The sequence below is a fragment of the Eurosta solidaginis genome, chromosome 3 (assembly GCF_040869045.1).
Source record: "Eurosta solidaginis isolate ZX-2024a chromosome 3, ASM4086904v1, whole genome shotgun sequence".
In the NCBI taxonomy this organism is placed as follows: domain Eukaryota; kingdom Metazoa; phylum Arthropoda; class Insecta; order Diptera; family Tephritidae; genus Eurosta; species Eurosta solidaginis.
In genome coordinates this window covers 108,187,798-108,199,995 of record NC_090321.1, presented here as the reverse complement: position 1 = coordinate 108,199,995, position 12,198 = coordinate 108,187,798, and the positions used below count along the sequence as shown (strand labels likewise).

The window sequence follows — 12,198 nt, the reverse complement described above, 5'->3', positions numbered from 1 at the left end:
ATCTCATAGTAGTACAGGCACAAGCGAATCGCTAGAAGACCCTTAAACCAACACCTCCGCCTCCAGGGCCAGCAGTAGGCTGCAGCGTAATACAACGAACGCCAAAATTAGCCCCAAGTCATACAGGTCGTAAAAGTCAACACGAAGTTTTATTGCCACCAGGTTCACTCGCTCACCTCGGACCACAGCGCAACAACCACCAACAGTACCAATACAGCGCACCCAAGACCGCGCACCACAACCTACAACAGCGTCAACTTCACCAGCAAAATCAACATCACCAGTAACCACGCTGGCAGAGGCCCACGGTACGTACTCTGGCGGCCATGTAAGTACCAGCCATGTATGAACTTCAAAATAATTACCCTACAAAAAAATTTGGTCATAAAACTTACCCACGCCCATGCAAATGTGACTATGAATATAACCTATGACTGAATAATAGCTAGTCAAATGACGTGGAATGACGAGAGCGTTTTTGCAGGGTAGTTAAAGAAACTTCTAAGTGGTACTTAGAGGGTTTTATACAGTCCGGTTGAACTATTTAACAAGGGTCGATTTTTTTTGTCAAATTGTATTATTGAATACTTGAAATTGTTAGCTATACAACAAGCAGCATACATTTCCTTTTTTTTTCATTTTATTGAAATTTTTTCTTGCTTCAAAATGATTGAAGTTAGCTCGATAAGTTGTTAGTCATAAGAAAAGCGGTCTGTATCATTTGAAAAGTTTAAGCGTTCCATTTTTGGAGCTCAATCATAAATTTAAAGAAAAAATTTTTTTGCGACAGCAGTCATTCGTCGATTATGCACAAATTGGCAAAAGGATTTAAATTTTTTTTTCTTATATCATACAAATGCAATATACATATATATATATATATATATATATACATGAATCCCTATTGCGGACAATATCTTTCGAACAACAAGACGAAAGTAATATACGTGCACGTAATACATATTGCTATCGCAATTTCATTTTTATTGCTTTTGTAACCACTTTTCTTAGTACATATTATGGATTATAATGGCATAAAAAAAATATATAAAAAAAATGTTATGTATAAAAAGAAGAAATATATGGAAGATAAAGTGCTCGATAGTGCAGGAGACATGAAGCGGATGTGGAAGTCTTTAAAACATCTTGCTGAGCTCACCGATGACAGAAAGGTCGTTAGCAAAATAGTAATTAACGGTGAATGCCTCGAGAAGGAATACGATATAGCCAATGCCCTAAATACATTTTTTATACAGAGCATAGCTGAAATTAATGATAGCATTGAAATAATTCCGATTGCGGCAGAAACAAGTGTAAATAATGCAATTGAAACTTTTCAATTCACCGACGTAGAGTTAGATGATATAATGAACATTTCTAAATCTTTTAGAAACAAATATGGTGGAAAAAAGCTTTTGTCGGAGGGGGTATTTAAAGATGCCATGATTTACATTGCTCACTTCTACAAAGATATAATAAATGAATCAATAAACAGTAGCATTGTTCCAAATTGCTGGAAAGTATCAACTATAGTACCTGCGGAAAAAGTCAAAAATACAGTAAGGCCAGAGGAACTGCGCCCAATTAATACGCTACCCGCAGATGAAAAAATTATGGAAACGGTGGTTAAAAATCAATTAGTGGCATATCTAGATAAATACCAAATTATTATACCTGAACAATCTGGGTTTAGGAAAAGCCATTCTTGCGAAACCGCACTGAATATGGTTATTGCGGAATGGAAAGAGGATATAACTGATAAGAAAGTTGTGATCTCAGTCTTTTTAGACTTAAAACGTGCTTTTGAAACTGTGGATAGAGAGGAACTGCTGAATGTTATGTTTAATAATGGGATAAGAGGAAAATCCTTGGAATGGTTCAGAAGCTATTTGAGTAATAGAAAACAGAAGACGATAATTGGAAGTGCAGTTTCACCGGTTGCTGATGTACATATTGGGCTACCGCAAGGTTCAGTATTGGCACCGCTATTGTTTACAATATATATTAACGATATTAAAGAATGCTTGAAATATTGCAATATTCGACTATTTGCGGATGATGCATTGATAACCATTAGTGAAAGAAGTGAGGGCTTTGCGGTATCGAAAATGCAAGAAGACTTAGACTCCCTTTACAAATGGCTATGCCATAGAAAGTTGAAAGTGAACGTGGATAAAACCAAAAGTATGATATTTTGCAAAAATCAAAGCATTATGGGTGCCAATACCCTTAGCAATATTACTCTGAAGATAAGAAATGTTGAAATTCAGCAAGTAGACAAGATCAAATACCTAGGAGTCTGGATCGACAAAAACCTTAGATTTGGAGAACACATAAATTATTTAGAAAACAAAATTGCAAAAAAAATTGGTTTTATGTACAGAACTTGTAAATATATTAGTCAACGACACAAATTATTAGTGTATCGATCAATTATTGAACCGCACTTTATCTATTGTCCAACAATCCTGCTATTAGCAAATGACACACAAATAAAAAAACTGCAGATACAACAAAACAAGGCAATGCGATTAATTTTAAAATGTTCGCTTAGAACACCAAAAACTACAATGCTAAATATGTTAAACTGGCTCAGTGTAAAACAGTCGATATATTATTTCACATTGAAATTTATACATCATATGAAATTAGGAATAACACCGAATTATCTGAACGGGAGAATACATTTTAATCATGAAATACATAACTATGGAACTAGAAGCAGCGGAAATATAAGACTGCCTAGAGTAAGAACGGAGTTCGCGAAGAAGACTTTAGAATATATAGGTTATAAAATGTACAATGAATTACCAAATGCGATAAAAGACTGTGAAAATATTAATAAGTTTAAAGCAAAATTATTTTTATACTGTAAGTCATTAAGCATGTAATGTATACAATTTATTTATATATATATATATATTTTTTTTTACCTTGAACTAGGTCTTAAAGACCGTAAATAAATAAATTATTATTATATTACATATTAGTATCATTATACTATGCGCATTATACCAAATTGATATTTAGTTACACTCAAAAGTAAGTTCTACTACGACCACATAATAATTTTGTAAGAGAGCCACAAATATCGAAATTTGTATCCAAACTTTATAGTCTTAAAATATGTTTTGTGAATGTGAATGAAAAAGAAAAAAATTCAACCAAATTCTTACTTTGTAGGTAGTATATTTACAATACATAAGTACATTTAATTACATATTTTTCTCACGCATAGCGTTTATAACGATTATCAAAAAAAGAGGAGACATAAATAATTGCATAATTTAAAATATTACGAGCAAAAGTAAGAGAAAAGAAAAGAACCCCCAACAGAACGAGCTTAGTCAGACATAAGTATTCATATTAGATTTCGTTTCGATTTCGGCCCAATAAAGTGTGATCTGTTGGATCATTTTTTTTTTTCTCTCACTTATGCACTACACACACTTACCTACATTTTCATAGTGTAATCAGCTATTCGTAGTTCAACATTGCTGTAGCCCTGGTTAAGAAACCTGCATTATCTTATTTTTTTTGGTTGCTTACATACGTTAATAGAAATGAATTGTCAATAAATTGTGTATTTTAAAATGGGAATGCTGACGTCGCCCTTTATTCAGAAGGCATAGGGTAAAATAGGTAAGGGGCCACCGAAAATAAGGTGCGTCGGTGGCCATGGTTTTGAGGGTGGGACAAGCACCGGGCGTCGCAACACCACCCGCGGCGCCCTCAAGTTATATTCGGCCCTTTTTGTTTTTCTTATTTTAATTTTCAGCGTTTTTTTTTGCATTTCAGCGTTAGTAACCGGCCATGTCCGGTTCGGTAAATTTTTTTTTGCGTTCATTTTTTTTTTTTTTAATTTGAATTTAAATTTTTGAATGTTAACGGTCTGTCCGTGACATTCGGTTCGGCCGGATGTTGTTTTAGTTTGAATTTATAAGCGTTTTGAGTCGATCTCTGCGCTTCTGTCGGTTTTTTTGAACTTGGCAGCTGCTAGTTTGATAGGCATGATAGGAACTTTTTTCTGTTTATGGCGCAGGAACAGTAAGGTTGGCAAGGACCCGCCCCAGCCGACAATGACTAGACACTGTGCACCACAACATCATGCCGACCGCCTTCCTTACTGCTTCCATCGTAAATGCGATTCCATAACACGTTTGCGTGAATAAAGAAACTAATATTGGGTTGGATTTTATATAAGGTGCCACGATTTTCAAACTTTAGGAAACTCTTAGTTTATGAAATATAAGCTTTTTAATTTCCAAATTTAGTAAAATTTCAACTTAAGTCCTGCACTTAAAATTCGGGTCGCACATGTCGATAGCGGTATCAAAAGACGCGTATTTGCGTCAAGATTCAGAATACGAAAGCAGAAACTACATTTTTTATCTCGTTTAAAAGTTATTCGCGGAAAACCCGTCGATACTATTGTCGCTTTTTTCGTTGTTGCAATTAAACAAATGACGGTGGTGAATAGTGTTGCCAGCTCCGCAACAATATCTTTTTATCTTGGTAGAACATTATAAGGTGGTGGCACGTCGATATAAATGCAAACAAACATACACTATTAATGTATTTTGTTTTTGTAAAACACTTTTAATAATTGTAGTCTAATATTATTTGGGGTGCTGCGCAGAAGGGTGTATTACGCAGAAGGACATCACCGTGGCGGTAGCCACGGTTATACCACACACACGGACTTGGCATGGCGTAGCCCAGGGTTATTTTTTATAAGCGCGGCCGAAGGCCGCCTATGCAGAAAGGTGTTCTACGCAGAATTACCGTTGGAATCAGCATAAAAATCTCTATAAAGTCCAATTTTTTTTTTTTTGACAAATGTATGTATTCTGCACTTGTTCCAATTAAATACATTAATTTCAAATTATTCAGAGAATTACAAAACAAAATACATTGATAATGTATATTTGTTTGCATTTATGTCGACGTGTCACCACCTTATAATCTTCTACAAAGTTAAAAAGATATTGTTGCGGAGCTGGCAACACTATTCACCACCTTCATTTGTTTTCGTTAGTTTAATTGCAACAACGAAAAAAGCGACAATAGTACCGACGGGTTTTCCGCGAATAACTTTTAAACGAGATAAAAAATGTAGTTTCTGCTTTCGGATTCTGAATCTTGACGCAAATACCGCTATCGACATGTGCGACCCGAATTTTAAGTGCAGGACTTTGAAATTTTACTAAATTTGGAAATTAAAAGGCTTATATTTCATAAACTAAGAGTTTCCTAGAGTTGCGGATGATAATTTGGTGATTTTTAGGACCCCCGCCACCCCTCGAAAAAAAGAAAAGTTGGAAAATCGTGGCACCTTATCCTAAATATTTCCCAAGTAAAATTTTATTATTAGTTATTTGCATGCAATATTTTACTTTTGGCAACTCTGTTCGATCGTCATCGTGTCGTGATCACTGTCGTTAAAAAACGAGCAGTGATCGGCTGATGGTGGTCCGCAAACGCATTGCAAAGGAGTATTGTTAGAGTACTCCAACATGAAGAAAATGGAACACGTAATCCAACAATTTTTGCAGGGAAGTTAATTGGCTGCGTTAAAAATAACGAAATTAATATTTCTGACAATTTTAGTAAAAAAAGAAAATAGGAACTTTAATTAAATATTTTTAAACACGAAAAGCAGCTTTATAAATCAAATGGCATTTGAGTACTTGGCGTACGTTTTATCACAAGATGAAGACTTACTAAGTCCATTGCCAGTGCACAGATACCTTCTTAGAGAAGGTATGCAACGGAGTTTCGAAAGCTGTACCGACTAACCCCAGACTTGGTTCATGATATTATTTTTCAACTTGATGGTCAATTTAGGGGTACAAGAATAACTGCGATAACAACAGAGAGAAAAAAAAAATAATACCGCATTTACTTACCTTTTGTTAAAATATGTAAAAACTTGCACAATAAAGACTTTTAAAAGCAGTTAGTATACGAAATTTATTTATTTTTGGCATTCCCTTTGTGCTTTTCGCATTTTTTAGGTTTCTTTAAGCTGTGCTGCCACCTTTCTGCTATTAAAACGAAATTTAAAGGTCATTTATTTCGAGTCGTTAAAACTAAGTTAGTGAATAGTACAATCGATAAGACAAGCGACAAAATCGTTAATTAAAATCTCGAAAAATCGCATCGGGGTTGGATTTTATATAAGGTGACACGATTTTCAAGCTTTTCTTGATTGGTAGGGGTAGAGGGGGTCCTAAAAATCACAAAATTATCATCCGCAGCTCTAGGAAACTCTTAGTTTATGAAATATAAGCTTTTTAATTTCCAAATTTAGTAAAATTTCAACTTAAGTACTGCACTTAAAATTCGGGTCGCACATGTCGATAGCGGTATCAAAAGACGCGTATTTGCGTCAGAATCCGAAAGCAGAAACTATATTTTTTATCTCGTTTAAAAGTTATTCGCGGAAAACCTGTCGATACTATTGTTGTTGTTGTTGTTGTAGCGATAAGGTTGCTCCCCGAAGGCTTTGGGGAGTGTTATCGATGTGATGGTCCTTTGCCGGATACAGATCCGGTACGCTCCGGTACCACAGCACCTTTAAGGTGCTAGCCCGACCATCTCGGGAACGAGAACCCACCCCCAAGTTCCATGAGGAACAGAAGGGTGTACTACGCAGAAGGATATCACCGTGGCGGTAGCCACGGTTATACCACACACCCGGACTTGGTGTACATGTACGGACATGGTGTAGCCCAGGGTTATTTTTTATAAGCGCGGCCGAAGGCCGCCTATGCAGAAAGGTGTTCTACACAGAATTACTGTGCATGGCCACCAAAAAAGAGCTTCTTCAAATTTTTGGTAAATAAAGACTACAAAATTTAAAGATATATATACATTAGAAGAAAGGTATTTTTATAAGTTATTTTTCGATTTTTTAATTTTTGAAATCCATCCTCTAGTTTCGGAGATATTTTGATTTGAAAAATTCATAATTTCGCCTTTTGAAATGGAATTACCCCCAAACCTTTCATTTGCAACAAAATAGAAATATACCGTTGGAATCAGCATAAAAATCTATATAAAGTCCGATTTTTTTTTTTGACAATTGTATGTATTCTGCACTTAAGCCCCTTTTTCTAAATTCTTATCATAAAAAATTTTAATATTTACTTAAAAATCACGCGTTCCGGTAAATTACGTACATTAATTTCAAATTATTCAGAGAATTACAAAAACAAAATACATTGATAGTGTATGTTTGTTTGCATTTATGTCGATGTGCCACCACCTTATAATGTTCTATCAAGATAAAAAGATATTGTTGCGGAGCTGGCAACACTATTCACCGCCTTCATTTGTTTTCGTTTGTTTAATTGCAACAACGAAAAAAGCGACAATAGTATCGACGGGTTTTCCGCGAATAACTTTTAACCGAGATAAAAAATATAGTTTCTGCTTTCGAATTCTGAATCTTTACGCAAATATGCGTCTTTTGATACCGGTATCGACATGTGTGAACCGAATTTTAAGTGCAGGACTTAAGTTGAAATTTTACTAAATTTGGAAATTAAAAAGCTTATATTTCATAAACTAAGAGTTTCCTAGAGTTGCGGACATTAATTTTGTGATTTTTTGGACCCCCTCGACCCCTCAAAAAAAAAAATTGGAAAATCGTGGCACCTTATATAAAATCTAACCCAAAGTTATTCGCGGAAAACACGGTACTATTGTCGCTTTTTTCGTTTTTGCTATTAAACAAATGAAGTGGTGAATAGTGTTGCCAGCTCCGCAACAATATCTTTTTATCTTGGTAGAACATTATAAGGTGGGGGGCACGTCGACATAAATGCAAACAAACATACACTATCAATCAATGTATTTTGTTTTTGTAAAACACTTAATAATTTCCCTACAAAAAATTTGGTCACAAAACTTACCCACGCCCATGCAAATGTGACTATGAATATAACCTATGACTGTAAAATGACTAGTCAAATGACGTGGAATGACGAGAGCGTTTTTGCAGGGTTGTAGTCTAATATTATTTGGGGTGCTGCGCAGAAGGCTGTACTACGCAGAAGGACATCACCGTGGCGGTAGCCACGGTTATACCACACACCCGGACTTGGCATGGCTTAGCCCAGGGTTATTTTTTATAAGCGCGCCCGAAGGCCGCATATGCAGAAAGGTGTTCTACGGAGAATTACCGTTGGAATCATCATAAAAATCGCTATAAAGTCCGATTTTTAATTTTATTTTTATTTTTTGACAAATGTATGTATTCTGCAATTGTTCCAATTAAATACATTAATTTCAAATTATTCAGAGAATTACAAAACAAAATACATTGATAGTGTATGTTTGTTTGTATTTATGTCGACGTGCCACCACCTTATAATGTTCTACCAAGACTATTTACCACCTTCATTTGTTTTCGTTTGTTTAATAGCAACAACGAAAAAAGCGACAATAGTACCGACGTGTTTTCCGCGAATAACTTTTAAACGAGATAAGAAATAAAGTTTTTGCTTTCGGATTCTGAATCTTGACGCAAATACGCGTCTTTTAATACCGCTATCGACATGTGTGACCCGAATTTTAAGTGCAGGAACTAAGTTGAAATTTTACTAAATTTGGAAATTAAAAAGCTTATATTTCATGGTAATAGTCTAGTTGAGGGGTCGACTGCTAATACGTTACCAAAAATATCGAGACAGGTGTCAAACGACGCGTCTTGACATAAGTATTAATAATCCGAAGGCGGAAAATAATAATAATATAAAAATAATAAAAAATTTTAACGCGTTCAAAAGATATTAAGGAAAAACCGAAAAAAGACCCGCGGGTACCTCCGAAACCGGGGGTCGGATCCATAGAATTTTTGCGCAGAACACCTTTCTGCGTTGGCGGCCTTCGGCCGCGCTTTTAAAAAATAATCCTGGGCTACCGCCACGGTGATGCACAGTTTTTTTTGTGGGTACAAACACAACAACAACCACATGGAAATCGCCAACTTCAACTGCAAATATCTCCTGACAGAGATAAAATTTTTCTTTTCCGCCTACGGATTATTGTTCTCGAGATTAATACGCGTCTTTTGACGCCTCACACGATATTTTTGGTAGCGTATTAGCAGTCGACCCCTCAACTAGGCTATTACCATATTTCATAAACTAAGAGTTTCCTTGAGCTGCGGATGATAATTTTGTGATTTTTAGGACCCCCTACCCCTACAAATCAACAAAAGTTTGAAAATCGTGGCACCTTATTCAAAATATTCCGCTTCGGATTATTGATACGGATGTATTTTGCTCAGATTCAATTTGAACTCTGTTTGTCCAACCCAGTGTAATTTTTTATAAGCTCGGACAGAAACCGCTAATGCAGAAAGTGATCTGGTTTCCACCACCGGTTTCGGAGGGGTGCATGGGTATTCTTCGGTCTTTCTTTCTTTCTCTGAAGGTATCGTCGACTAAAACAGGAGCCTTAATTTTTCAAACTCCTCCAAAATCTTTACACACCTGCAATGACTTAATTTCGTATTTAAAAGAATTAATACGTGTGTACATTTGTGTTCACACAACTATACGCCATTTTTTCAAGTTTTTTTTTTTTGCAACCGCCGCATAACTTTGCGCCAATCTTTTTGAATATAAAAACCTTTTTCTACAAGTAACTCGAAACTTTGGAATTGTTTTGAAAATTAGAATTCTTGTTTTAGTCGACGATAACTACAAAAATAACAGCATCAATTCTCAAATATCTTCGGCGTATATCGATAGTTTTCCTCTACCAGATAGGGATAGTAATTTAATATGCAAATGCAACAATGTGATCCATATGGATCAATTTGGGTAATTGTGCAGTTTAGGGGCCCACCCTAACATTGGGCCTTTTTTTTTTTGAGTGAGGTATCAAAAGACGCGTATTCACGTCTAGACCAAGAATCCGAAAGGGGAAGTTAACTTTTTTACCCGTTCAAAAGATATTAACGAAAAACCGGAAAAAGAGCCGCGTAGATCCATAGTATTTTTGCGCAGAACACCTTTCTGCGTTGGCGGCCTTCGGCCGCCCTTATAAAAAATAACCCTGGGCTACGCCATGTCAAGTCCGGGTGTTGTTATTGTTGTTGTAGCGATAAGGTTGCTCCCCTAAGGCTTTGGGGAGTGTTATCGATGTGATGGTCCTTTGCCGGATACAGATCCGGTACGCTCCGGTACCACAGCACCATTAAGGTGCTAGCCCGAGCATCTCGGGAACGATTTATGTGGCCACATTAAACCTTCAGGCATCCCCTCCCTCCCCACCACCAAGTTCCATGAGGAGTGGTATAACCGTGGGTACCGCCACGGTGATGCACAATTTTTTTTGTGGGTACCACACAACAACAACCACATGAAAATCGCCAACTTCAACTGCAAATATCTCCGGACAGAGATAGAATTTCTTTTCCGCCTTCGGATTATTGTTTTCGAGACTAATACGCCTCTTTTGATACCTCACTCGAAAATCTTCGCCCAACTTTAGGGTGGGGCCCCTAAACTGTACTACTACCTCAATTTGTTGTTGCATTTGCATGATACATTTTTATCGGTATCTGGACCACTGTTCATTGAATCTTGAGGATTTTGAAAGAGTATCTTTATCGATAAAAGTTCTTTCGCTACTCACCTTTTTGGCAACTCCACCGTTTTTAGGATCTTCATAGGTGCAACTTTCAAGATATTCCATTTCATCTTTCCACGCCTCATTTAAAGTACCAAGATCCGGTATGCTACTGTCGTCATCGCCGTCTGAATCACCATCCCCTTCGTCATTATTAAATTCACAGTTATCATTGTTACTGTCATCATATAAAAAGTAGATATTGTCGCTTTGCTCCGAGATATTTCGTTTTCGATTACTCCAGTAAGGACACCCTAGATTAATTGGATGCGAGTCAGAAGCTACGGTGTTAATATTTTCACTCTTTAGAGCGGCTAACACCGATTCTGTTCCAGTTGAAGTACTGGCTGATGAGCTACTTTGTTTTGGTTGCATTGCTTGTTTTTGTTCTTTGCTAAAATGATTGCTTAAGCCTGATAATAAATGTGCAAGTAAGTGTTGAGCCATTGGTTGGTTAAACGGCGACTGTATTTTAAAAAAAAAATTACTCTGATTTAATGTACGAGGTTTTTTAGCCGTTCCGCAGGTATACGACGCAGGCTTCAGGGACATATTTATGGAAATATAATTATGTGGCGGTGTAAAACTCTCAGTTTTCCAATTTGTTGCACAGCAGTAGGGGCTGTTTAAACTTATATTTATAGTTTTACAAAAGTTTTTACCTGACACATTTAGTCTTAGTAAACTGTTTGTAAGAAAGCTCTTCTTAGCTTCATTCAAGAAGCGAAGATTTGAATTTAGTATGGATGAAGAATACGGTTTGTAATACATTTGTACGAACAATAAATTTTATGCACAGAAGAATAATATATAGTTTTAACGCATTCCATGTATTTGTATTCAGATCAAGATTAGCTCAGTTTATATTTTTCTGCCCAACGCAATCACAAAAAAAACGTTCAAAATTTGTATTCAGCACAGAGCCAGCATCGCTAAATTGATTTTATTTCGTTCCTAAATAAATCCTACTAGCTTTAAATTACCGGTGTAAAATATCATCTTCCGCAACGTTTTAAACATACGTATCCCAGCAAAAATTCTCAAGACTTCATTATTGAAATTTACATTCGTAGCGAGGACACAAAGAAATAGCACACATTTTAAGAAATCTCCGATTTATCTAAATAATGTAACCATATTTTGGCGGATATTACAAATTTTGACACATCACTATACCCATGGCACAAAAATATGGTTGGCTCATCTCTACAGCAATAACATACACTTGTTCAGATTGCCAAAATCTGCGAGTAGGTGTTAAAGCCCCGTCAGATAAATAGTTTTCATAGAGATATGTTTAACAAAAATTTATGCATTATTAGAAGATTGAATGTATTTTTATGGAGAATGACAATAGCGCCATCTGACATGAGAAAAGTAGCCATCTTCCAACTTTTGCTGCAGATGAATTTGAAAATTGACTTGGCTAATTTCACACTTTTGGTGCTTTCACACTTTAAAAGTGAAATTATTTTTCCCACTTCTTGGTACTTTTCTTACATTTTTCACAGTTAAAACCTGCAATTTAACAAATGAATAAAACACAAAATA

The 12,198-nt window shown here is 36.0% G+C and overlaps 1 protein-coding gene across 4 annotated transcripts in view; it reads right to left on the bottom strand.

The window, feature by feature from the left end:
• Nucleotides 1–11,824, bottom strand: part of PPP1R15 (Protein phosphatase 1 regulatory subunit 15) — a 293,688-nt gene extending 281,864 nt beyond the window's left edge. The window contains exons 1-2 of one of the 4 annotated variants that reach the window (XR_010950850.1): nucleotides 10,654–11,823; nucleotides 5,910–6,047 (exon numbers count right to left, since the gene is read on the bottom strand). Coding sequence is in view for 3 of the 4 variants with exons in the window: in XM_067772929.1 (XP_067629030.1) it covers nucleotides 10,654–11,418 (765 nt within the window). In the remaining variant the exon portion in view is untranslated. Of the gene's footprint in view, nucleotides 1–5,909; nucleotides 6,048–10,653 lie in introns of all 4 variants that reach the window. The other 3 variants (XM_067772929.1, XM_067772930.1, XM_067772927.1) reach the window with 3 other exon arrangements.
• Between the last annotated feature and the right edge of the window lie 374 nt (nucleotides 11,825–12,198).